This window comes from Phaethon aethereus, assembly GCF_964289735.1.
Source record: "Phaethon aethereus genome assembly, chromosome: 16".
Lineage (NCBI taxonomy): Eukaryota > Metazoa > Chordata > Aves > Phaethontiformes > Phaethontidae > Phaethon > Phaethon aethereus.
Genome location: NC_138592.1, coordinates 14665880 through 14693763, shown reverse-complemented (window position 1 = coordinate 14693763; position 27884 = coordinate 14665880). Strand labels below are relative to the sequence as shown.

Sequence of the window (27884 nt, the reverse complement as noted above, 5' to 3'; positions counted from 1 at the left end):
GTTTTCATTCCTCCTTTGTGCCGGTGCACTTTGAGACGTTGAAGTCGCAGAGCATTAGGCAGCACGCGCTCCTTCTGCCTCCTCTCCAGGAACGGCGAGGGAAGCACAGGAGGCATCTGGGCTGTCTGTAGAAGCAGACTTACAATATATATTTTTAAAAGCCTACACTCAAATGCCTGCATGCTGCCAAGAGAAGGAAGACCTTCAGGTGGCAGATGCAGTGGCCGAACCGGACGAGCGCGGAGCTGCAGCCCATGCGGCAGCGCAGCACCTTGCCAGGGAGCCCGGCCAGGCTGCACCGCGCGCTCCCCGGGGAAACCCTGTCATTTGGCACGCTTAACTCTAACCCGGACAAAGCAACAGCAAAGTGCTCTGAAGGGAGTTATCCTGCACCAGACAGCCTAGCAAATATTCCTCTCTTAGCCAGCTCGATCGCAAGCTATTCTCCGCCACATTTTAGCTCCCCAAACTTTGAGGGCTGATTTTGGTGCATCTCGCACGGCTGGGCAGGATTTCTCTGGCACATAAAATGGACTGTGAGTACCGTCGCGCAGGAGCCGAGTGCTGCGGCGGGGGGAGAAGCAGCCGGTAACGTTTTGCAGAGCGCACACCCGGGGCAGCGGCTCAGCAAACGTGCGACACAGATCTTTACAACAAGCTACTCGGAGGGTCGGAGGAGCAATTTCAACTGCTGAACCTTCCCAAAAAATAGGGAGACGGGGGAAAGGGCAGGTTTAAAATACACATGCAGGATTGGGAGATTACAATGGAATAAAAGAAAATACAGCAGTCTGCAGCCCAACTATAAAGGGCAAGGGAGGTCTGTTGCAGTATCACAAAATTGATCTGAGAGATTTAGATGCTGGTAGCATCAGTTGCTGCTTGAGGAGTGCAAAGACAAAAAGGGAGCAGCCTCTGCCACAATGCAGAGCAGCACTGAAAACACAGGAGAAAATTAAGGAAATTTGGGAGCTGATGGAAGAAAACTGCCTCTGCAGATTTACCCCCCCAGCTTCAGCATCAGCATTAAGCAGTGAGAGTAGGCTAGGCACAGCAGAAAAACACATTCTGCTAAAATACACAAAAACCTTCCTGCTTTTCCCGTTTCCCCAGAAAATGACAAATCCCAGCCTTCTGCCCCCCCCGGGGGGGGGGGCACAAAAATAAGGGAGGGGGAAAGAAACCGTTCCGCAGCAACACAGAGTGAGCTCTAACACAGCTCTCCTTAGAGAGAGTTTAGTGCTTTTTCAGCTGCAGAATCCACGCATGCAGCCGGTTCCTCTATTGAAGTTTTCCCCCAGCAGAGCCGCTGCAGTCGAGCGGAGGCAGGCTGGGCGGCGAAGCCTGCGGCCGCCGCCGCTCCCACCCTCTCCCTCTACCTGCGCTCAAGCTGGAGGCTCTCCCCAGGCCGCCGGCAAAGCCCACGCTCGCTCTTCGGACCTACTTGGCAGCGCAGCAGCTCAGCATCCCCCCGAGCATCCCCCACCGCCCCCAGATACGCTGCGCCCTCCCCGGTCCCGTTTAAAAATAGACCCATCTATTGCTTACCCTAAACAGCAAGGTCGCAACGATCCAGCTGCTGCTGAAAACACCTAGTTTCTTTGAAATATAAATAAAAGTGCTCTTCCTCCTCCTCCTCCTCCTCCGCTCGTGATCTTCGAGCGCAGCCGGAGCCCAGCCTGCCTTCTCCTTTCATTAGCTGGACATGTGTCAGGTCCCGCACATCTGCGATTTCTCACCGCCTGGAGCCGCCTGTCCGATTCCAGGGAAACACAGATGGATCCCAGATGGGAAGGTCCTGCCAAACAGACCAGCTCTCCACCTTGCCAGAATACCCAGCTTAGAGGCACACACCCTCGGCTCCCTGCCTGCGCCCTGCCTGCGCCGCGCTGCTGCCAGGCTGCGCGCCAGCTGATGTCACCAAGCACACACCTACCAGCGCCTCGCAGCCGGGCTGACATTAACTTGTTAAATACACGTAATTTGTTTATGGCCGGCGCTAACAGCGAGACGGCGGCGGGGCAGCGAGAGGAAAGGAGAGCTTCGCCGACGCAGGCGCTGCGGGTCATTTCCACCTGAGCGACCCTCCCGAAATCAGCTCTGCCTTACGCAGCGCCGGGTGTAAATCAGCCTTCGTCTTAGCCCTCAATTTTGAAATCTGGATAAGCTGCTGGGTAAACTAGCAAATTAATTTTCTGAAGGTTTCCTCACACACGTAAATCTTCCCCGTAAACTCCCCTCCCAGCCCCAGCGCCAGGGTTTGCGGCGCTGGAAAGCTGGCATGTGTTAGCGATTAGAAGCAACAACAAGATAACAAGATACTGATGTTGCAAGGGTACCAAATGAGAACTGGAAAATTCAAAGGAAGAGCAATTAAATGTGCAACATATTACTCGGATCGAAGAGGAAGTGTTAAAGGAAAATGTAAATCCGCAATGTTTTATACGGGGAGTAAACCCCACCAGGGATCTCACAGCAGCAAGGGAGGCTCATCACAGAAACCCACTGGACACAACTACACTTGACCATTTTTCCCCCCTTAATACACAGACGTGGCAGCTTTGCCACCTACGAACCTCCTGGTAATTTGGAAGAGCCGCTCGCGCGGCATGAACAACAGCTATTAACTGGAGGCCCCTGACTAATCCCATCAGCCCAGCACCAGCCGCCGCCAGCCGGGCGCTGGGGAAGCACGGATTTACACGACAGCATTCCTGGCCACGCGGACGGGTGTCCCCGGCTGCCTGCGGTACTGCCCCGGAGAAGAGGCAGCCGCCCCTCCAGCTAGCGCCCAAACCACCCTCCTCCCATCTCCCATAAAACCGCTCAAGGAAGAGGAGCGACGTTCGCATTTTGCTTGCGGACCATGCACAGGCACGCTTTAAGACCTCAGGAGGGATTCATCGCTCCAGTCCGTATTCCTCTGACCTGAGCAGGTTCAGGTCTCGATATAATCCTTCCCAAATCTTTGCAGGTAACACCACCTCTCCCTCCAGCTACCTTTTTTTAGAACCAGAGACATGTGTACCTTGCCAGGCCAGCAAACTTGAAGCCTGCCATTGCCCAAGCCGAGGGATGCTGGTTTTTCAAAAGCCCAGAAATCACACCAGCTGAATTCTCCACCATTGGTGTAAGCGTGACAGGGTATTTACTCACTCACAGACAGCAAAATGCTTCTTTTTATGAAACTTCCAATGCTTTGGTAGGCTACTGCTAACTGCCAAGCCATGTCCATAAACCTTCTAGAAGTACTTGCCCGCCGGCATCCCACCTAACCCTTCACCCCCAGCTTCTCTGCCTCTTATCCTAATTAGTTTAAGGTACCTCTGCTTCCCTTTGGGAGGGGAAAAGGCCATAAAGGGATAAAAAAAAAAAAAAAAAGTGCTTTAAAGGAAGTATTAAAAAGCCTTCTGCGGGCTGGCACGGCACACACTCATGGAGACGCGGGCCACGTTCTCCTCCCGCGGCGGACAGGCCCCCACATAGGCAGGATGGATGCCGGCGGGGAACGGCGGGGAGGCATTTGGGCAGGAGACTTTCAGCTGCTGCGGGAGCACGTGAAGCTGCGGCAGCCTTGGCTGGGCGAGCGCATCGCGCCGAGCGGGGCAGCCCGGCTGCAGGCAGATGGGGCACAGACTTCCAGCTACTCTCCCACCTCCAAACCTCACCCAAGAGCTGCCATTTCACATACTTCAGCTAAAAAGAGCGACTCGTATCCGAGTATCAGCGCACGGATACCTCAAGCGATGCTCGGGCAGCGAAGCAGGTTGGGAACGGGCAGACCCACCAGCACCCACTTCTTTCCGCGCCCCAGTCCCCGCCGGGAGGGCTGCTGGCAAGGCGCGGCAATAAAACATTTAATTTCAGAAAGTTTAGCTCGCAGGGGCCTCTGACACTTTTGATGAAGGTTGCGCAAAATACTAAAGCTCTCAATATTTCATAAGCCGAGATGGAAAAATCATCTCTCAATTATACAGACGGTGAAGGGAGACAAAAGACAAGCGGCTCTACGAGCACCAGAGTTAATAAAGTTATTTTCCGACGGACTTGCAACTCGTGATTTGCTCCTCGGCGCCTCGCACCGTGAGGTCCCCAACAGGAGCCCTCCCCAGCCGGGGTCGTCCCAGCAGCGGTGGCTCTCATGTGGATTCTCTGATGTCTTATAAGGAGTGAGCTCATGTTGCAGCTTTGCCTCCAGTGGAGGTGGTACCAGGCGGATAGATGCTGCCCTGTGCTGAAGGCACTAAGCATTTAGCATGAGACACCACTGTTCCCTGACCAGCCCTGTCCCGACATCACCAAACCAGCCAGTGAATTCAAAGGCTGACCTAGGTCTGAGCACAAGAGGAGGCTGCTGTATAATGCAGAGAAGATGCTCAAGAGATGCAGCCCGGGAGCTGCCAGGTCTCTGGGTCAAAGTCAGAGAAAGCCCTCTTACAAGGTACATGGAATGGCCTGGGGTTTGGGGGGTTTTATGTGAAATTAGTAACTAGCAGTAGATGTTCCCTCACCTTCTTTTTTAATCATATTTTAACTTAAGGACCCAAACAGCTTTGTAAATGTTTCTCTTGACATAAACAAAAGCTGTCCCCAACTATGACAACCGGGCTGTAACTTCCATTTGTCACACCATGGCCAAGTAAGTCTTTTCCCTATTTTTACAACCTAGAGTAGTTTGAAACGTCAAAAACTCAGGCCACTCCAAGCATTTTAAGTATAGTTACCATTATCTAACTTTACAACCTTTGTGAAAACGTACGCGCTCCTTGCCATGGTGTCCACAGGCCAACTTCTACCAAAACCCCAACGCCCTCAGGAAAGACAACCCTACTTCTGTCTGGGGTTGGGGCAGGAATATGCCAGACCCCATGGCTCAGCCTTGGAGTAAGGAAGATACACGAGTGTTTTTGGGCTCTCAGGGTGTAAAAACTGAAAGCGGGGACATGTGGGTGCCCTGAGTAGAAGCCATTGCAAAGCCTCCTTCGGAAGGCTCGCGGATTGTGTCTTGAACATGAACCATGTGCCTAAGCTCACCCAAACTGCGACCCACTCCTAAGCTCACCCAAACTGCGACCCACCCCTAAGCTCACCACCAGCAGAGGCAGGTCCATGGAGCCGCAGGCAAGCATGCCACCGCCAGCCCGTCTCCAGCAGCGCCGAGGCGGCAGCTCCCGTGACTGCAAAGCGAGCCAGGAGAAAGCATCCTGCACGCCATGCCCTGCTCAGCCACCGCCTTTGCAAACGGAGCAGGGGGAAGCAGAGGCAATGCACTAACAGAAGACACCGAGACGTGTCATCTACTGACCTCGAGCAGCACCTGTACATAACCCAAGGCTAGCCTGCTCCCCAAATATGCATTAAAATAGATTTTGTAACCCAGACATCACCACTACAGTGGAAGGAAGGAGGGCTGCAGGCAGCATGGGGGAAACTGCTTTCTCCGGCTCGCCGCGTTAATCTGCTTCTGCTTTCTTCTCATGGGAATGTTCCATGGAAAGAACGATGCAAACAAAGTTTGAACACTGGGAGCTATTGATACCTGCTGCTAACTGTGGTTTCTGAGGAAAGTGAGGAAATCTGAAGAATTTTTCCAGTTTCCAGTGGAATTTTTATGCCTATCACAGCCCATTGCCACAGCAAGCACAAGAGACCCGAACTACTTCTGACTTCTCTTCAATTCCACCCATATTTCATGACACGCCACGGCTTTATTTTTTTGCCTGCTGTGTTCTTACCTCGGAAAGAAGCTTCACTTGTATTCACGGCAACCCTGGAAAACCTTTGCCTTTTTAAGCTGACCACTTTCCATCGCACAGAAAAATAAATCCAAATGCACCAAAGGCAGCCAAAGCCATTTATCAGGCTAAGTGGAAACCATAAATTCATGCTAACTGGAATCTGATGGAAACCAATTGGGATCCTCCTCCTCCTCCAGGCTCAGGTCTGGCAGGAAAGTCAAACATTTTATTGCCTTCTTTATGCCTTACTTACAAGTCAGCGGAGCCAAGAAGGGACTGCTCCCTTTGAAGCAATGCTGGTGGGGTTGCAAGGGGAGGCTCGCCGACAGAGGCATGCACCCCTCCCCAACAGAGATTAGACTTCTCCATTCCTAGCAAATTTATCACATTTAACAAACATCCTCTTTTCAATACATCCATTATTTAAATTAGCACATGGCAGATTATGTTAACAAGCTTCATTTGTCAAGGAAATCTAATCATATTGCCTCTTTCAGGAATGAAGGTGAGTAGTGTTTGGCTTTTGTGCCATTTCAATACTGTCCAGAGAGGGGGGTGGGGGTGGAAATGTATTAAAAGTTCGCCTTAACTGAGCTGGCAGAATTTACATCCAGACCTATGATCAGACATTGCAAAAAACCAGCAGGAACAAAGATGAAACAAGGAATTAAGCACAGCCTAAAGAAGTTACTGAAACTTCACTTCTGGCCACTGATTTAGGGCTGGGGAAGGGAGGCACCTAAGCAAAAGCTACCTTATTCCCACTATGTGACCGCATAGGTAAAGAAAAAACACCCAGGAACTGATGTCCTATCCAAAAAATCCCCCCCAAAACAACACACCAATTCCTAAATCTAACACCCTTGCCCTGATTGGAAATCCAAGCCTCTGTGTAGCTGTCACGGGTATTGAAACCAAACACAGAAATATGGAAAAAATGAGTAATCCTATCTGGAGAGAGTAAAACCCAGCCTGCAGAGTATTAAGTCTAGTCCAACAGCTCTGCAGCTTGACAATATTTTCCAGATCAATAGCAGTGCCATTCGGTTACAGAGATTTGTTAAAATATGTATGTCCACTCCCCTCCAATTGTAATTTTGATGACCCTCACACCTTTAATTGCCCAGCACCCCAGGTGGGGGATCAGGAAGGGATTTAGAAGCTGTGCTGATGGAGCGCTCTGCTGCGGCCGACTCGGGCACCTTCCTGCTACTTCAGAAAACCCAGTTACCTTGCCTAGATCTGACGGTTTTGCCCAAGTCCTTACAGGGCCATCCCCTTTAGCACGTGTTTATGGTGCAGACAAGCTTTGCAGGCAGAAATCCTCCCTTTTTCAGGTGAAATGATGTGCTTTGAGAGCCGTGTCCCAGATCAGACACCCTGCTCTGGACTCCCAGTGCTCGCCACCACCTCCCCTGTGGAAAAATCTTTAACAATTAAGAAAGCACACGTTAAAGCTTATCAAAGCAACTTCTCAGCATTTGCTCTCGTCCCATAAAGGGCAGCATTTACAATCAAAAATACGAGCAATAACATGCACGCAATGGATCCCAAGCCCCTTCCCTACAGCAGGGTCATTACAGCCCAGCTTGCTTCCTGCACCTCCCTCCTGCAGGCTGTGGCTTTCCCCCTGATAACGGCTTTTCCTTCTTCATCTTCGGCCCCTTTAACAGAACCCTGTCCCACTTCACCCCGAGCTTCCCTCCCCTCCAGTCCCTGGGATGGTGCTGTTGGGGCTCTGGTCCTTGCCTGGCCCCTTGGAGGAAGTGGTACCTCCCCATCGCGTTGCCTAGCCACATCCTGGCATCGGACCGGCACCAAAGGAGGTTTAGTTTCTTAGTAATTAGTTGTCAATAACCTGGTAACCTTGATTAAAAAAATAAATAAATAAAAAAATAAAAAAAATGAAGTTCTCACCCAAACCACAGCCTCCCTTTAAGATGCTTTAAAAAAAAACAACCCTCAGTTGTTATGTTCATTTTACCCAGTAAAACCACCAGTTCGGGATTTTAAGCAGAGCTTTCCAGCAGCATCCCAGTTTGTGGGCTTTGCAGGTTTAGCACTGAACAGGGCTCCCTCTCTTTCTACCTTGCCAAACAACAACAACAAAAATTATGTTTTAAACGGGCTTTGGGGGGAGGTCATTTTTATTTTGTGCGTTTTATTTTTATTTTTTACTAATTTTTCTTTGCAAAGCCCGTCCTTGCCAGCTCCCCCTCCTGCTGTCAGCTGGCCCTTCGGACCAAGCAAATGGGGGGTTTGGGGAAAGACAAAAAAAAAAAGGAACAACCCAGCTCAGGCCTTTGTGCCTGGCCCGGCATTCCAACTCTCCGCTCCCGGCTCCACCAAGTCTGATTTAGTAGCACTGCTGGGAGCTATTAGTTTACGAAAGAACCAGCACGCCCACCCAAGCGCAGACGACTGCGAGAGGCTCCTCTTACACCGCTGCCATGTGCCTTTCATTCTGCCCGGAGAAGTCGGAAAGGTTGCGGTTTCGCTTAGGGCAGGAAGCCAAGGCGAAGCCAGCACGGCGGCGAGCGAGGAGAGCGCGGAGGTCAGCTTGAGAAGGGCTGGATTTCATCCACTCCCCAGCGATGCCGCATGAGAAAGTATTAATTAATGGGATACTTATTAAGAGAGTTCGGCCTCCATCCAGACCTTCCTTTTATCCTGCCTGTTGCCCCTCGTTTCCATGTCCTGTAACCACTCCTCTTTCCTTTCTATATCCTTTTCCCCTTTCTACTACCATGCTTTTAACCTCTTTTTTTCGCCTTATTTCTGCTTCCCTTCTCCACTCCCTGCTTCCACCATCTCTCAGCCCTTTGCCTGCCTCCATTCCTTCCCTAACAGCACAGAGAATCACAGAATCACTAAGGTTGGAAAGGACCTTCAAGATCATCAAGCCCAACTGTTAACCCAACGCTACCATGCCCCCTAAACCATGTCCCGAAATGCCACATCCGCACGTTTTTTGAACACTTCCAGTGATGGCGACTCCACCACCTCCCTGGGCAGCCTGTTCCAATGCCTGCCCACTGTCTCGGTGAAGAAATTTTTCCTAATATCCAATCTAAACCTCCCCTGGTGCAACTTGAGGCCATTTCTTCTCATCCAGCAACCACAGTAGCTGATCCCGAAGACCAGCATGGTCATGCCCAACCATTACAATTCCATGGTATCTGCAAAGCTCAGCCACCTGCCTGGGTGTCTGCTACCTGCCTCTGCTACCTACCCAGAAATAAAGCATGCATCAGCCTCTCAAAACACATGGCATGAGGAACCAGGCAGCTATCCTCCACACGCTGCGGCCCCTTCTCCCAGCGAGCATGCTTGTCTCGGCACTGGGAGAAGGATGGTAAAGCATACGGCTCGCCAGCCACAGCTTCACGTTGCATCGGGGTTACAAGGCAGAGAGAGCAGCCGGCTGCTGCCCGGAGTCCCCGGCCCTGGGTCAGGCCCCCAGCCCCACGCAGGATGAGGCTCACGAGCTGCCACTGCATGAAATGCAGAAGAGAGAAGTGTTGGGCGTAGGTGGGGAAAACCAATTACTAGTGTGGGTTAAGGTGTCCCACCAGATCTCCTCTTGGAGGTAGAAACAACAAGAAGATTAAGTGACACGGGTGGTAACATGCAAAGTCTTCTAATAGCTGCCAGAATTTGGCCAGTTCATTACCCAAAGAGGCCTGTTTTGGATGCAGGATAGCGTTAACTCCCCAAAACTGAAGAGTAGTTCTGTGGTGGGAGAGGCAGGGAGACACAAAAGGAGAAAACAACCGATGAAGCATCATTTTGGAGTCATTAGGGTTTTGAGACTCCTCAACTGTCTTCCATTAGGATTGCATCTGTATTTGTGTGCCTACAGAAAAGGGGAAAAATAAAGGGAAAGGCTCATTTCCAGAGATGCCGAGCAACCAGCAGGTTCCCTCCTGTGCCTCTGCGATTCCGATGCCTCTGAGGGACTTGGACACAGCTCGAGGAGGACCAGGCGCAGTAAAGGAGGACCTGAAGTTTTTATTACCTTCATCTTCCGTCGGAAGCAGAGCCTATTTGCAGATTTACAGCTTGTGTCAACAGGAAGTTCATGTTTACAAGTTTCCAGGAAAAAAAGCCAACATTCCTGTCCTATGTGATAGCTCAGTGGGGGGACTGTCTCACGTGGGAGTTCTCAGATTGGTATGTTAGACAGGAACGGGTTTTAGCCATGTAAGAAGTCCAGACAAAAAGATAAAGCTATGAAAAAAATCGAAGGCCAGAAGGAAAACAATAATTCAGCAATTTGGTGGAAAATACACAGCAAGACAGCATAGTCATGTCTGGAAAAATACTTCTGTAGCATCTGGGATTCACACTTCAAAGAAACAGAAGAATTTTAAGAGGATGAAAAAACTATATTCAGCTGCTAACACGAATTCTTCTCCTCCGGTCCAAATCCCTTGTCATTCCCATTACACTGTTCCTCCAAGGGTCAGCAGCCAAGCTCGGCCCACGGCCACATGGGGATGGCCCCGACCCTCCCAACAAGCGCGTACATGGGATGTGGTAATCTGGTGGTGCTGCTGGATCCACCAGGACCTGCCAGGATCCAGCAGGATCCATCCTCCCCGCCACGCTCAAGCCCAGATCAAGCCCGCTGCTCTCTGCAGCCACCAGCGAGGTTTGAGTGACGGTGAACCCACAGCCCATAACCAGAAAACAGAGAGTGGCAGCTTGCTTTAACCCCGAAGTAGATCCAGTAGATCTCTGGCAGCGGTGCCACCTCGAAGCCTTCCAGAAAGGGAAGTGCAGAAAGCTCCAGCACCCCGCACATCTCTGCGGACGGCGTTCGTGCAGCAGCTGGTACGCTGCAAATTCACACCCGAATTTCACAGCAAGTTCCCCGTGCAGAAAAGCCACATTGTCAGCGTAAAACTTCAAATGCTAAACCTCAGGCTGAGAACACCATTTATTGCCTTCAGCAAGCAGGAGGCCTAGGCAGAAAGAGTCGCATCCTGTGAAACCTGGACTTAAAATCTTCCCCTTCCATATGGTTATTAAAAAATCCCAAAACCAAACAAAAACCCAGCCCTCTTTCAAAAACTACACAAAACAAGGAGACAACAGGACAGCCAAAGGTCAAACAGCCAGCGTTCTACCAGGATGCCAAAGAACCATATTCAAATCAGTAAATATTTATTTAGACCATGTTGTACAGTTTAGTAAATACAATTACAGAGTGCCTAGGGTGGTTTCTGGTCTCCTGAGCATGTATTGGTCCCAGGGAAAGTTTCTGTCTTGACAAATGGACATTTTCCAACAGAAGAATGATTCAATCAGAAGATTCTTCTGAAGCAAACTCATTCAACAAAACACAACAGGTACAGAAAACCAAGTCTCAAAAAACCCCAGCTATCTTCTCCCAAGAGAAGCAGCTGAAGAAAACCAGGCTGGCAAAGCACACAACCCACCCATCCTTAAAAACCTTCAGTATTTAACGTGGAAAAGATTGAGAGCAACCCAGCTAAAGAGGAGGTCCACAGCAGCTGGAGGCACCAGCTCTCTCCAACACCATCATGTCTGTACCCGGCACTTTGGCGGTAGCTGCCCCCAGCACAGGTTTAGGGTGACCCACCTCACCCAGAGGTGCACGCCTCCACTCACTACCCGGGCACTCCAGCCCTTTCCGTGTCAACCCACCAGCACTAACACCAAAATTCCCAATGGAGACGGGGAGGAGAGAGTCACGCAAAGTCCCCAAAACGTGTTTTGCCATCCGAAGTGCTTAGGAGGAAAAACAGCATTACTGAGGAGTTGCCTGCCTTGTATCCAAGTGTCTTACACTCAGGTGACGCCATCGCTGCGCAAAAGGACGGGAGCCATCAGATCCCTCATCATTTCCGCGGAGGCGAGAGGGGGATCCGCTCACATCCCGCGCTCTCGGCAAGCTCCCTGCAGCCACGGAGCGAGCAGAGCACGTGCCCAGCAGCCCTTGCCTCTGTCCGCTCCCACAAACCTGGGAAGCAATACTTGAGAGGGTTCAAAGAGAAGATTTTTCAATGGACTGAAAGGAGTGTTTGGCAAGAGCATCGCATCAAAGAAGGCGGAGGTCTTCCAGCCCACTCACTGGACATACGTGTTCAGACAACTGCCAAGAGTTAGAAGTGAAATGTCTGTATGTTGGAGTTAATTAACATGCACACGGGGGAAAGAGGAAGAGGCCAAAAATTACCTTCAATCCTAAATTCAGATTTACTAAACCTGAAACTTCAACAGCTGTCAAAATCTTGATTTTCTACATCATGAGTTATTGAAAGAAAAAAAACCCAAAGATTTCAGGTGAAAGAATAAGAAAGAAACATCTTAATTTAAAAAACAGTAATAAAAACCTGGAGTAGGAGGTGAAAAAGAGATGTTCATCAGCAAAGCTTCTCCAAAGCGGCGTTGGATTTGATGGCACAGGCAGTTAAAAGGCAGCATTCTGGAAACAGCCGATTTGATTTGGCTGTATTGCTACTGAGAGGGGAAAAAAACCCCAAAAAACAGCTCGAGCATACATTTACTTCCTCTTAATTTCATTAATCCTCCCCGGAGCTGTCACTGAGGTGAAACTGTCTTTATCCCCGGCAGTTCTGCTTCGGGGTGCGCTCTGCCCAGGTGAAACAGCACGTTGTGGGGCTGCTCTTAACTCTTCCCAGCTGTGTTTTGCTGCCGGTCCCGAGCGTCTCCACCTGCCTCTGCAGACGGAGCAGCTGCAGTTAAAGGCAGACACCTGGCCCGCCGCGGCCCCGCGTTGCAGCGGGAGGCCGGAGTCCCGGCAGCTCCTGCCCCACCTAAGGCTGTATCAGTATTTGGGTTATAAATGCTGCGCTCGTGGTTAATAACCTGGTTGCTTTGAGCCCAAGTAACCTGAAATGCCGCACGCTGAGTTTTGCGTTCAGCACAACTCATTGATGTGCTGTCAGTGACCATGGTCAGCTTTCCACTCACCAGCCACCAAAAAACCCGCTGAAGCGGGGTAGAAGAGAGGAGTGACAGATACACCACAAGTCCTATTCATGGCTGTAGCCCACCGTCAGATGCCCCAACGATCGTACGCTCACAACCAGTTGCACCAATGCAACCAGGGCGGCTGGTGGGACTCGGGCGCGAGCACGGCACGCTGCAGCTTCTGCAGCATCGCTGCAGCTGAGCCCAGCCACCACGACGTGTTCCTGGCAGCAAGGCTCGCAGGACGCTCTGCTCGGTGCAGGGGGAGGCAGACCGCACGCGCTGTTAGCTGCTGCTGTTTGACCTGAAGCTCCAAGCTATAGTGTGAGTACTTTGAATTTTACTTCTCTGCAGATCTAGAAAAATAGATGAACACATATCCTCTAGGGAATGTCATTATGAGCAGAGCAAGAGAAGTGCTAAAACCATTTTCTGAGGGATTTTTACAGCAGCCGTTTCAAATAACACTTCTCTTCAAGGTAATACTGCAGTCTGAGTAGGCTTCTAGTCCAAGAGTTCATTCTTCCTCTTGGAGATTTCTTACAGCTAAACAGCAGTTTAATACATCTACCTGATTAGCAGCACTGCTTCAGCACTTCTTTTCACAATTTTCCTGCAAGTCCTTGTTCAGCAATGACAATGTTTATATTAGGAACACAAGAATATGCAACTCTGCAACTACAAACTGTAGAGACAGACAGTCCACTTAAAAAAACCCAAACAAAACCACTTCCCGATAGGCTCGAAACGTCTGGACACTACAGCATCAGTAAAAGAAGCTATCTGTTAAGTAGCAGTGATTTTTAGATGGCTTGAACCTAATTCAGAATCATAGTCGTATGGGAGACTATACTATACTGCATCCATGAGATGCAGTAAACTTCTGGAAGAAAGGAGATAATTTTTGAGGGCAAAAATTAGGTCTTGCAAAGACAAACTGACAAGAATTAGTTCAAGAAAGCCTGCGGGGTCAGTTTGTATCGGCTATAGAAGATCCTTTTGCAAATTAAAAGGTTTTCCTGCTTTCTTGTTTCAGAATATGGCAAAGCTCCAAATTCACCCCCTAAGGTTTGCACCGACAACAGAGGCTGTTTAACACCAGAAGGAGTCTCAGAGATGGGACTGAATGATAAGATAGTTCGAATGATAAGAAGTGCTAGAGGTGCAGCCCACTAAAATTCTTCCATCCTTTCAAGAGTTGAGTCCAATTAAACCGACATTTGTAAAAGCTCCTCTCGGGTCCCATTTCCAAAGACTTGCATCCCTGTGTCTCCTGGGTACTCAGCCTCCCACTTGCCTTGGCCAATTCAGTGTCTCTCTGCAGGCAGGAGAAGTTCACTATGAAAATGAGTGTGGCTGTCTTCTTGACCCATGCAGAACAGCTAATCCCAGAGGGATAATCCTGCTTTAATGAGGAAACAACAGGACCTTTGATAAAGAACATCAATTTTATAAAAGCCATGCTAAAACATGCCTTAGTCTCGGGAACTGGACACCAGACCTCTAAAATGAATTTTGCGTGTGCCCGTCTCAAGCTGAGTAACGTACCACATGTGGCTCATATGCCTTATCCTCTGCCTGCTGGAGGAGCCAGAAGACAATCTCTACAATCTCCAGCTCATTCAGCTCCATCTCTCCAACCCATGGCACACCTCCTGCGTGACGAAAAATGGGACCAACCGTAGTATAGCTGACCTGTCCCCAGGAAAGTGGACCAAAACCACCAGCTGATTTCATACAGAGTGACAAACAGCTGTGAGATGGCAGGAACTTTGTCAAAGCCAACCCAGGCTGCAGTGGAGCTAGTGACCTCCAAGCTGAACCTTCAAGCTTCTGCAAAACTGAGAATCAGTGCCAGGTTTTGCATTAAAAAAAAATATATATATATTTGAAAACAATTCCTCATTACAACTTAGACGTAAAATCCACTTTATGCTCATTGTACAGAATCCTCAGACACTTGTTTTCTGACCTCGTGAGGCCTTGCTTCGGCACCAGAGCAGAACCCAATGAATTGACATTTCAACACTTTCTTTTACCCTCAAGTATAAACACGCAACTGCTGAGAAAAAACAGTGATGCTCTGACCTGACACAACCAGTCGTGTCGAGGGATAATTCCTGCGCTGTATCAGTGACTGGAATTACCAGAGCTTTGCCAACAGCTTAATGAGATGGAAACTCACGCTCCCACTGCCAGAATTTGTTTGTCAGGGTATAAACTATTTGGATGCCCCGAATATTTTGCTTCTGTGTTATAAAACAGGTGCAAAGAGGTGCATCTCCATTCACAGAGCCACCGATCAAAGAATCACAGCCATTTGGACAGTACCATTGGTGATGGATTTAAATTTCTGGCGTGCTGCATGTCCGCAGGCAGATCTGTCCGTTGGCTCATCCTCACTCTGGTTGTGCCCACTGATCTACAGACTCACCCCATGTTGGAGAAGCAGAGTCAGCAGAGAGAAGGCTACTGCACATGGTCACCTGAACAAGCCCACACATGCCACCACTTCTCATCCCATCTGGGTTTTTTTGCTTTTCTTTGGGGCTATCTGGAGAACTGGCATCGCCCTGGCCCTCAGACTGGGAGGACCAGTAACAGCTGTAGAAATCCTGCATAAAGGAGGGGAAAAAGCAACTTGCTGCAAAATTCTGCTGAGGGTGCCCCTCCGGCAGCTGTTCCTAACAGGGCTCACTCACAGGTGACCAAGCATAGGAAATACTCCTGAAATAACATCAGGCTTTCACCGAATGGGGCTCTCAGAGCCTGGATGGCGGCTGGGTCATGTCTGCCCAGAGTCCACCTGAAGCAGACACCAGCTCCATGCGCTGCTGCCAGGTTCTCCAGGGCTTCCTGGGCCACCTTATACCACCAAGAGCACCAGCAGGACAGGAGAAGTGCAGTGCTGGTAGGAACTGAGGCAACCCTTCTTGACACATGCAAAAGGGAAAGCGGGGATCCTATGCCAACCAAAGCAAGAATTTCTGCATGGATGAGATCCTGGTCTCTGATGGCTCAACTGTCCATACACCTTCAGTAAAATCATCAGCACTGATGGATGATCAAGGAGATGTGGTAACTGATGTTCAGGAGTAGTGACTGAGTCTACAAATGTTATTTTTGCGAGCATATTTTACCATAAAAATCTAACAAATTTCATTCCATTAACTTTTTATCAAACTTAGCTTTCTTAATTAGAGGTAGAGGGCTCAAGGGAAATTGCTGTAATGATTAAATAGGAAATAAAACCCGAAGAACACAGTAGCTGCAATGACTTAAGACTTAATATTTAAATAAAACTGGTACCAGGCAAATCAAGAAACACCTAAAAATTATCTGCCCAACAATCTGTGTGTTCTGATAGTTGTTTACCCATTCACATGCACAAAGGGAGGTTTTATTTTTCCTCTTGCTAAAATCAATCCTACACAGGGGGAAAAAAAAAAGGTTTGTTCAATGAGGCAAGCATATTCCAGAAGAAAAAGGATGGACAAGTGCCTGTGAACATTTTATGAGTTCCACAGTGCAAAACCAGTGCCAGGCCAAGCAGGTGCTGCTAGATACGGGTGGCAGGGAAGGCAATGCTAAAACCAGAGCAGGCACAGGTCACCTCCGCCACTCCCTTTGCAAGGTCCTCATCCACAGGCTTGCCAAACGAGGGTATCTGCTGCTGCCCAAGATTCTTCCTCAGATGATTTCATCGAATTAACTTCTAGGTGCTCAGCATACCTAGATACAGACAGCAGATCACACTTTCACAGCAAAAACCATCCCATGGGGAAAAAAAGGCAGGGACCAGTGTATTCTGAAATGTGGAGACTCAGGTGGACTAAGGGTAGTAATCCGCAGTCAGGTGTTTTGCAGCAGAGGAGTAAATGAACAGTAGTAAATGGATGGAGATGATCCACCAAAAATTCAATTTTGTGTGATGCTGATTTGCAATCCCTGATACCCCACAGTCAGATTTACAAGCTCTGTGAACAAGCCACTGCCTGCATCTCTAAATTCTCACCTGTCCTCTCACCTTTACAGGTGAGGGGTGGCTTGGCTGGAGAAATGGATGCACAGATACCAGCAGAGACCAGGTACAGGATCTGTTCCCACCTCTGTGCTTCTCCATCCCACAGCCCTGAATGGTTTCATCTCCCCAAAGGTCCTGGGGATGCTCTCCCAGATCTGCTGAACTGGTTTGCTTCATGGTTGCCACAAATTCACTGTAATTTTTTTTTTCTGGAAACCATCCTCCAGATTGGTGCTTTTACTCTCCACCCCTAAGCAGGTCTCCTGGCAAAAAAAATTTGGTCCTGGGAAGCAGACGGCTCTGCGATGAGGACATCAGGTTTAATACAACTTCCATCTGTGAAGGAGGAGGAAGAAGAGAGTAGAGAATGCACAGAAAGTTAGAAACCTGGATGCCTCAGCTTGTGCATGCACCCAGCTGTGGCACAAGCACTGATACATCTTCAAGTATGTGCCCAGGCTCAAACAGAAGGTAGGTGTTTAGGTTGACACAAGTGATCTCAAGCTAGGCTTGAAGGTTTTTCAGTGCTACGTAATCTGCCAGGGTTTAGGAGTGGGAATGCATCTCTGAAAGAACGTTCCTGAAGATGACAGAGTTTCTCAGCACAACGTAAAGTACGGTGCATATCGTTACTCACCATGGGAAGGTGATCCATTAGCATCTGTAGTGTGAAGAGGGAAGCAAACAGCAGAAGGAAAGCAAAGTGCTAGAAAGAATTTCTGGCTAGAATTTGCTGCTTTAAATCTTTGCATGAACACGGGCTGTGTGCTGCAGAACGCCACGCTCACATCGTGAAAGCAAAATGGGCACAAGGCTTCCATCCAACTCGGATTTAATGGCAGAGAAGATAGATCCACTCGTTGAGAAAAATCCCAATTGTTGATTTCTATTTTGTCTGGCAGTGGAGCACAGTATTCCTCCTTCCTTCCTGCCAAAAGTGGTGGAAGTACGATATACTTTAAAGTAATTACAGGAGCTCATCCCAGAAATGGCTGCATTTCAAACTAAGCAGGAGAGGTACAAGTGGGGAGTGGCTCCCTGGTGAATGTTTAATCTGCCTTCAGACCTCACGATGCAAAGATGTTCCCCCCAAAAAACCATCGCTGTTTGCTTCCAGTACCTGTCCAATTTGTCTCCCTTTTCCCTGCCTATCCCTGCTAGCACCTCCATGCCACGGCTGGCAAATCCAGGGCAGCACGGCCCCAGCGTGGCAGCCGCGGGCAGGAGCTCCCTTCCTACAAAGAGGCTTGGCTTGATCCTGGCTTTTTTTTTTTGTTGAACTGATGTCTCTCTGACTCCTCAGAAAAATTGGCTAACATTCGGCTGAGCCAACCCTGTACCCTCCTAAATACACAGCCTGGGTTTTGCAGTACGCCTGGAAGCGTTCAGTATTCTGATTATTGGTAGAACAGCCACAATTATCCAAATAAAACTATTACTATATTGGGCCTTAGATCATAAATAGAACTTAATGGATTTTATTACATCCCAGGAAGCAAGAGCTACAGAAGGAAAAGTATTGCTAAGAGTGCGTTGCTACTACCTATCAATTTCTCCTAAACACTCAGCACTTAAGAAATACCCAAAGAAACACACTGCTCCCACAGCATAACTATTTCAAATTCCCCTCTGAGCTCTTCCCTTTTAGCCTACTCGCATGGTACGTTTTAGCAGCTGAAAATTAAAGGGTCACAATATTGAGCCTTCAGGTATCAAGTTCACAATGGAAACAGCAGCTGACACAGAACGGGCGCCGCTGCGCGCGGCAGTAATAATTCTGTTGCCTCGGAGCTGGAAGCAGCTCCCTAACACAAAGTTAGTTAACTCAGCGAGAAATGAAAAGAAAATGCCACAGCCGTGGATTTATTCCTTACACAACCTCTTTCAAATCATACTCCAAAACCAGAGCCACACTAGCAGTGAGCCTTTAACTCGGGCTGCAGCATCCTCTTTAAGCCAAATAACTCCCTTTCGAGCGCGGGTGAATGCAGTGATGGCGATGGCTTAAGTGCAGGCTGCTCGTCCTTCCCGCCCAGGCAAGCCCTTCTGCTGGAGCCCAACCTCCGGAAACCTTCACAGGAGCCGAACACAACTAGCTGCCTCGGCTCCAACAGCCAGCAACGACAAACCCGGGACGTCCGAGGGCCACCGACCTCATGGAGAAGGGCAGGAACAAGGAGGGCTTCTGCAGGGCCATGGGAAGCCAGCCAGATACGCCTGCTTCCCGTCTGCCCCTCTTCACATCATCCAGGAAAAGCCATCTTGCCACCCCCGGGGACTCCCCACCTGGCCCCGCTCCGCAGCGACAGCCCAGGCCTGCTGTTATCTCCCAAACAGATGCATTTATTCTCTTGAGAGCCTCCCACGTCTTATCTAGCTGGCAGTTTCCAAACGTCGATCGCCAAGTCCAACTAAAACCACTTTAAGCTCTTTTAGGCAACTATTCCTGAAAGCCTTTCGGCTGGGGAGCGAGGAAGGCGCAACGGCAGCCCCGCGGCAGGGTCCCCCCCTTGCCGTCCTGCCGGGATGGGGAAAGCACCTCCTGCACCCTGCTCCGGTGCCGCTGTAAACAGGACCTGGCACGGGAACGGCTGTACAGTTTACAAAGATCTCTTGCTTCAAGCAAATTTGCCTCTCAACACATGGCCAAACTCTCACGCAATAAATTAACTATTTGGCAGCCACCGAACTAGTGCTGGAGCCAAACCAATTAGGGTTTAATGTGATCCCAATTTCCTATTTCTGAGACGGGGGTCGGGGAGAGGGGGAGAGAAGGGGGAAGAGGAGGGAGGGGGAGCGAAGTAAATCCCCTCCTGGTGTATAAATCCTTGCCAATCATCCCAGATAAACCTGTCACCCACAGCTCTAAATCTGTATTTGCACTCGCGTGCTCCAAGGGACGCTATGGGAAAAGGCGCATTGGATGCAGCCAGCCTGACTCCCAACATGTGTTTTCCATACTTGGGAAATTCAATCATTTAAAAAATATTTACCAAGCTTTGTCTTTAATTAGAAAAACATGACGACGGATAAGGCGAGTTATTGTTTCTAAGCTAGAAATGTCAGAGATCCTAATGATGTCAGAAGATAAACCCCATTACCGACCCACGTATGCGCTGCCAGGGCAGCAAATGTTTTGAAGGTTTTTTTCATCTCTCCTCAAAGTTCAGCGCTTTACAGTCACAATTCATCAGTGGCCTCTTGGCCCCCACCAAACCTAATCAGGGAGGAGGAGGAGGGAAGAATCCTGCCTACAGATCTGCTAGACTGGGTGTTTTAATGCAAAAGAGCTTGCACAGCGGGTGAGGAACATGGGAGCCATTTGACTTCTTTGTGTTTTAACATCCTGACTACAGTACCTCCCCTGCACATGCAATTACCTGCCATCACCTAAGGTAAGCAAATTAATCTCATCCGCACCTGGAACTGCTGCAGGCTGAGATATCCCCATCCTTTAAAAAAGCGTTAAATTAAGTTTCCACTTAACCAAGACCCACGAAAATGTTTGCTCCCAAGAATATAGTCACAAAATATTGTATCCCACAATACTCACGTAAGAACAGCAAGCAGACCGTGCTCCAGGCAGACAACCACAAGTATCTGCCTGCCCAGGAGCACGCACGACCATACAGATGTACCCCACGCCACAGCCCCTCTTCCATCTCCGGTTGTTCAAGCACCTCCAGCCAAGATGCAAAGAGACTCCCCAGGCAGGAGGCACAACAACTTAGAAGTATAAAGCAAATATTTATTGGCTGACACAAAAGATAGCCAGGACATAACGAGATATTAGGCTAAGCATGTGTGCTCACCACTCCTGATAAGGTGTCTGAAGAGTCTCTGCCGGCCAGGTGGGCCTCAGGGAGGGTCCCTCAGCCCATTCCCACCAGTGTCAGCAACTGCTCAACCCAACTATCCCTCTCCAGTCCCCGGCCAGACCGGCCTACTGCCACATACAGCCTCTCTTTTCTCTTTCCTTTAGGGTTTTCTACCTCCTTCTCCTCCTCCTGTTGCCTCCTGTCAGAAATGGCATGATGAAATGCATACAATAGCCAGATGGGAGCATCCCAGGTGATATATTTGGAGGAACTTGCTGCTACAACAACTAGGTGCACTATTAGGAAGTGACAGAGCAAATCCCATGAGATCATGAGGATTAAAAAATATGGATGTATTTAGTTCAGGGAGAAGCTGGTATGGATGCTAACAAACTCATCTATTTGATGAGTCTATTGGTCTATGGTCTAATTGAGTCCACTCGGAGAAGAGCAGCAGTAATTGTGCAACCATTCACTAAGTATTTGCACAATTATTTTATGACATCCACAGAAAAAATATCACTAATTCTCTATTTTTCATTCAAAACCACACCTGCAATGAGAGAATTCTATAATATTTCAAAAAGCTTCAAACTGTCACCTATGGATCCAAAGTCAAGACAACAGCATGCCATTTATCTTCTGGAAATATCCTTGCCACCCATGGCTCAGGGTTATTATCAACTACTATCTTAAATACCAACATAAATCTATGCTGGAGAAAACCCCTGCCTGAATCGTCTGATCCTTTAAATTATACCAAGACTGCAAAGCACATCTTCAAGGAAAACATATGTGCAGATTTTGACCTCCAAGTCCAATCGCCAGATAAGTTACTACTATAGAAGTTAGCACTTTTGTCTCTAGAAGACCATGAAATGGAATGGAATAAATAAAGTTTTAGCTGAGCTCTAAGGTCAGGGCTGATTAACCTCGAGTGCACAAATATAGCCAAAATGATGTTCAGTGACACCTTCATACCTGAATCAAACATGGGTGTGCACACATGTGGGATGGAGCAGGGAGGGATGGGAAGGCGACAGGGACACAGGAGAAGTTTTCTGCCCCAGACACTGGCTGGACAAGTGCCTTCAGGAACGTGGTTTTCAGTCTGGAGGAGTTCCAGGTAAATCCCCTGTCTGGGTAGAAGCACTGCCTCCATGACTTTCTACATCAGAGGGGGAGAGGCAGATTCACTTCACACCTTCCTGAGTTTTACAGCCACCTCCTTCTTCTGAAGTCAAAGAGTTTACCTCAGATTCTTGCCAGCAAAAGGGAAACCCGAGCAGTCCTTCTCCCCTCTCCAGTGATTTATGGCAATATCTTGAGGTAGCTGCGAAGCCTTAGCAGCTCAGGCTGATTGAAAGCGTGCTCAGGTCACTACTCCACCCCAGTCCTGCTTTTAAGAGAGTCAACTACATGAGCTCTGTCTGAAGTACATGCTCTTTTCTATCCTCAGAGAAGCTGCAAGTCAAAGCCCCCTTTTTCTTTCTCTGACCACTTTGAAAAGCCAGTATATGTCACTCTCCCAAACACTGGTGCAAGGGAAGAGACTTTTATTTTACAGCATATGAAAATGAAGACTAAGTCCCTGAAAGATCCATTTTAACTTCTTCCTATTGGAAATATCCATGTAAGAAAGGCATGATCATGAGAGTCAGTATGTGCCTTAAACTAAAATGGAACATTTGAAAGTTCCAGAGCAGTTCCACATTTCTCTTTTCCTTCTGGATCATTAGTTGCGGGAGAAAGATGGACTCCACAACTCTATGAGAGTTATACTCTGAAGCCGTTTATTGTCCTATCAGACTCCAATATATATCATAATTTTTGTTTAGTCACCGCGCATACACTCATGATTGGTTACAGCTTGTTACACACATTATTGCAATTGGCTATATACAAAATATTACGCGCTGTTCCAGGCGCCTCTCACACAGTCAGGATTTTGAGTCCTGCAGGTGTCCAGCTGTTTACCATCTTCTCAGTGCCACAGCTCCTTCTCCTCAAGGCCGAGCCGTGCAGATGTCCAGCTGTCTACCAGCTTCTCAATGCCACAGCTCCTTCTCCTTAAGGTCGAGCCCTTGCAGGGTGATCCCAACAATTAGTTCCACACTGAGCACTGAACCACTTCTCTGTAATATGTACCCAAAGAAATCAAGCGACCTCCTGCCATTGCCAGTAACTGTATTTATCATACAGCAGAAATCACTGGGCTGATAATCAAGGCAATGCATATAATTTGTGCTTATAAAAATTATGAGTCTACAGCTGATTACTCACTTTCTCGAGCACAAAGATAAAATCCAACAGTGTTCTTAGGCAGACACTAGGCCCAAGAACTAAATGCTGTCTTGTACCAGCGTTCAGCCTGTTCAATAACTGTCACTAACAGGACATCATTACCTGCTCTAGCTAGAAAGTTGCTGAAGGCTATTAACGCATATTTATGTGTTTATCCTTATAAAACAGCTGTATGGCTCACTGGGGTTATCATTAGCACTTCACCAATGGATGCTGAGCTACAGGCATATTAAAGCTGCGTAAGAAATGCTGCTTCAGCTGCCGTCGAGTCATCGGAAGCATCCCAGGTGCCTGTCACCCTCTTGCCACGAGCTACGGCCCTGCTGTACCTGCAGCATAAGGTGAGTGCTATCGCTTCCTGACCCGGTTCCATCAACAGGACCCAGGCGAAAAGCCCTACTCGCAGTCATGGTTTAATAACGCAAAACTGAGCGGCTACATATACGTTTATACACGTTCCAGCCGCAATCCACAAAAGCATTCAAACAACTTGCCCAAGGTTGCAGAAACTGCCACAGCTGAGATGGGAGCTGGTTTCACATACCCACACTGAAGCTATGGCTTTAGGCACAAGACTGCTCTCCCCTTTAGCTTCAATTACTTTTAAGCAGGATTTCAAAGGCCTGTCTTTCCTTCCAGTGCTCAGTCTAAGAGAAACAGGGAATCTGACCAGTCTCTGCACACACTGTCAAGCTGCACCATGAGCAGACACACTGGGTGGGATTCGTTTCATCTAACTCCTTGTTGCCAAAGCCTGAGCCAGCTATCCTGGACTCCCTTGGCAGTCAATGAAAAAGCCCAGACACCTCCAGCGTGTAATTCAGCTCATCCAGAGAGAGGTGTCCAGGACGGACGAGATGAATCACCCTCGGAAGCACCAGTTCCTCCACTGCGACTGCAAAGGGAGCTTGGAGAAAGGAGATCAGTCAGAGGGGGCTGACTTTTGGACAGCGAGGTTAAAGCAGATGATCTCACCCCAGCTCCTTCTGTGGGGCCTTTTCTTCAAGGTAGACAAAATGAACAGCCCTCCCTTGCAGCGAGGTTAGAAGCCCATTAGTCAGGTACCAGGGTTCTTCAAACCCACGTGGATGTTAACATGGGTTGCTTGTTGCTGTGCCCTCCTCCTGCCACAGTTTCCACATTAGTGTCAGCATCTATCTTTACATTGCTTCCCTATGAGCAATCACACTTCATTCTAAAATTCCCTCATTTCCTCTGAGCTTTGGGATCTGCTTTTAACTGCTTTTCTCCCTTACTAACTATGACTTATCAACAGTCGCCTCGAGGCTGTGATCCAGCCCACGTGTAAATGGCTCATCCAGGCTGTCAGCCCGGATATCCGTTACCCACAGATATCGCAGCTCCCTCCGGCACCTCGCTCTTTAGCCCAGGACAACTCACAGTCCATTCCCGATTGTGGACAAGCAATGCTGTGTGCAGAAGCACAGGAGGTTTAATACGGTGAGAAGCACGGGCTAACCATCTACCCTTGCTCCTTGGCAGCAGCAACGCACTTCCCCACTTGCAGGCCGACCTCACTGCTTCCAGAGGGAGTGCAACTCTTATGGAAACAAACCTCCTGTTTTCAGAAATTAATGAAAACAGAGCTCCAGTTATGCCCCTTCCCAAGCCCAAGTAGCAGAGGATGCTGCAACAGACAGGCGTCCCCTGCACACACACGCACCCGGTCGCCGAACACCTGAGCAGGCGTTACGGGTCTGGCCACCGCCAAGCCCACCGGCCTGCTCCCGGCCGAGCGGCAGGGTGACCCAGGGGGCCGCAGGCAGCAGCCCTGCCGCTGCCCTGCCGCTGTCACCAAACCCCATCCAGCCTGGAAATTAAAAATAAACCTAGCGGGCCGCCCCGCGGGGCTGCTGCCGGGCTGGCGTTGCAGGCGGGGGTCCCCGAGGCCGCCCCTGACCCCGCTGCCCCACACTTTGAGGGCGATGAACCGCATGCTGAGAAACATACACGAGCCAAACACGGACATCACACGTTTTTACACATCAGCGCGTGCAGCTGCAAGAGCCGAGCAGGGCGCAGCACCCCTCCGTGCACCCCCCGGCCAAGGCAGGGCAGGGCAGGCCCGGGGGGCGGCCAGCACCACCGCAGCCCCCCGCTCCCCGCCTCCGGCCGCGCCGCCCCCCGCCGCCCGAGGCCCGGCCAGGCCGAGGCGGCTCCGCCGCCCGGCCCAGCCCCGCTAGGCCCTTCGCCCCCGTCCGAGCGGCGCCGAGCGGGCCGGCGCCTCCCCCCCCGCGCCGCGGCTCTTACACTGGCAGCCGCCCGGGATCCCCACCATCGCCCGGCTCCTCGGCGCCTCCTCCCGCTCCCCGCCGCGGCCCCACCGAGCCCGGCCCGGCCCGGCCCTTCGCCGTGACGCTACCGGGGGCGCGGCCTCCCCGGCCCGCCCCGGCAAGGCCGCGGGAGGCGCGGCCCGCTGCCCGTCAGCGGCGCGGGGGCCCCGTGTTTGGTCAGGGGCGACGCTTTCTCTAGGAATTTAATTATGACTTTTAGCCTAACTGTGGCTCATGGCCTCCTCAGAACCATCGCGCCGTCTCCCCGCCTCTGCGCTGAGGTCTCCCCGCTAACCTGGAGGTGGTGCGGTCCCTGAGGCCCCGGTGCTGGCCTGCGGAGCTGTGACCGCAGTGTCTGAGCTGCCTCCTGGCCCGCCCCACAGCCCAGCTACAGCCCCATGCCCCGGGGGGGTGGCTAGCTTGGCCTGGAGGGGCACCAGGTCCTGGATATGTTTCAAGAGTTGCAGGACAAGTGGGATGAAGAATCGTGGAGTGGTTTAGGTTGGAAGGGACCTTTGGAGATTGTCTAGCCCAAGCCCAGGGGTAGCTTGCATTTAGACGAGGTTGCTCAAAGCCTCATCGGAGCATCATGCTGCAATGATGGGGCATCCACATCTGGGCAGCTGGTGTCTCACCACCCTCATTGACCCCTTTCCAGTTTAAAACCACTGCCCCTTACTCTGTCACTACAAGCCTTGGTAAAAAGTCTCTCTCCATCTTTCTTATAAGGCTTTATCTATTGAAAGGCTGCACTAAGGAAGAATGGGGCTCTTCTCAAGGACCGGCTGACTCCATGGTCCTTTTTCTGTGGATGGGGGGAACCTGAAAAGCCTTGTTACAAGCTCTCATGGTTAGGTGTGACTCTGTTGGCCAGGGAGATTTGTGTGTCAGGAGACCTCCCATGGGCCTGCCTTGTCTCCCAGCACTTCTGCCCTTCCCCGAATGCCCCAGGGAGCCTGGCCACAGGAAAACGCATTTAGATTTGCATGGAAAAACCCCCAGAAGTTAAGCCAAATGTCCATGTCAGAGCTGAGATGTGTGTTTTGACTCGAGCAAACTCCAAAGCTTGAGTGCCATTTACCTCTGGTAGGTACTGCAAGGCCCAGAAATGCTGGAGATTGTGATCATGAGAGCTTCACCGAGAACCTGAGAGTCCTGCCTGGGGTTTTTCAAGGCTGCAGCTTTGTGCTGACATCCATCGGCATCTGAAAATGAAGCACAACCCTGCTCCCGCCCTGGAGGGGTTTGCCATGATAGGTGTTCTCTAGGGAAACTGCAAGTTGTCCAGCTGGGTCAGGGACTTTCCGAAAGACTTGGAAGTAGCTGCAGGAAAAATATAATGTGTCTGCAAATTGGGTTATAGCTGGGGTTTCTGTTCCTAGCAATAAAATATATATGTGGTCTTGGAATCAGGGCCAGGACCCAGTCTCCTGTTCTAGGTGGATGTCCTCACCACCTTAGCGAGTCATGCTGGTACCAGTGCAGCTCTTGATGCCCTGCTGTCTCTTGGCTCAGCCTTGGCAGAACTCATCATCAGTGAAGGAGGGCTCTTGGGATGGAGCAGGAGATCCAGACTGGTTGTCCTGGGGCACTATCCATCCCTTCAAGTCACTGCCTATATAATCAAGGCTGTGAGTCCTACTCAGCTCTCGGGAAAAAAAGGGCACACAGGTCAGGGCTGCTGTTTCCCAGTAGGACCACGCTCCCAACAAACTGTGTTTGAACACCCCCAGTTCTGGGCTGCTGGTTGCTGATCTGTCGAAAGCCCAGCTATGGGTGAGATGTGGTGCGCTGCAGCTTGGCAGTAGTTAGCTGTAGATGCTCATCGGGCTTGTTTTGAGTTTGCTGGCCAGGAACAGTTGTCTCTTGGGCCCAGACATCCCATGATGGAGGAGATCCAAATTTGCTTTAAAATGACAGGAGCATCTGTCTAGTCCCAGCATCCTCGTTTTAACTTTGTGGCTTTGCCTCCTCCCCTTGCGAGGAAGCAGTGCTTCCCTGGACCAGCTTGTCCGCCAAAGCCTGCATCCCCTGCGTGGCTCTTATCTCCTGCCGCGCCGGTCTGCAGCTTGGCTCTGGCCTGTGTTTACCACCACTTCATTTCAGTGTCATCTACAGCCTCGCTGTGGCCATATTTACGCTGGTGAAGCACAACAGGCTGTTGTGTGGGGTGCTGATAAAGGCTTTGTTTTAATTTAGCTGGTCTCCAAAGCCTGTGAAGCCTCTTGGCGAGTGGCAGGCTGGGCTCCATCCCAGCAGCGCTCAGAGGTCTCACCAACATGATGGGACCAGGTCCTCAAGCCACCTGGCCGTGCTCCCCAGCCGCAGCCTGGCATCTCCACGAGGCTCACCATACTGGAGCCCTCCGTGTGCCTCAGCGCAGAGGAGGAGATGGGGGCTGCCGTGCTGATGGTGTGGGACCATTGCTGCCCTGCTCCATGGGCACCATGACCCTGGGGGGATGTGCCCTGGTGTGAAGTGTCGCTGCTCAGGACGAGGAGGCGGCGAGGAGGGCTGGACTGTAAAGCAGAGTGCTGAGGTGTGCTCTGGAAAGCTTCAAAGGAGGTGCTAATGTATTTTCATCTTCCTTTCTGTTCAACAGCTTTGGTGCTGCCCAAGGTGAAGCCATGGTGAGCACAGAGCAGCTCCATTACAGCATCTGCATTGCTGCTTTGTTTCTAAAGCTGGAAGAGCTGCAGAGGGAAACCCTAAAGAGGAGAGGATTGTGCTAAATAACACTCCT

General features: G+C 50.1%; 1 protein-coding gene across 1 annotated transcript in view; it reads right to left on the bottom strand.

Annotated features, from left to right (window-relative positions):
- CBFA2T2 (CBFA2/RUNX1 partner transcriptional co-repressor 2) overlaps positions 1-25146 on the bottom strand; it is a gene marked incomplete at its 5' end in the record, with an annotated part of 62425 nt that extends 37279 nt beyond the window's left edge. Inside the window, one exon of the mRNA XM_082007372.1 lies at positions 25119-25146. Within this exon, the coding sequence (XP_081863498.1) occupies positions 25119-25146 (28 nt within the window). The remainder of the gene's footprint in view (positions 1-25118) is intronic.
- Positions 25147-27884: the final 2738 nt, after the last annotated feature.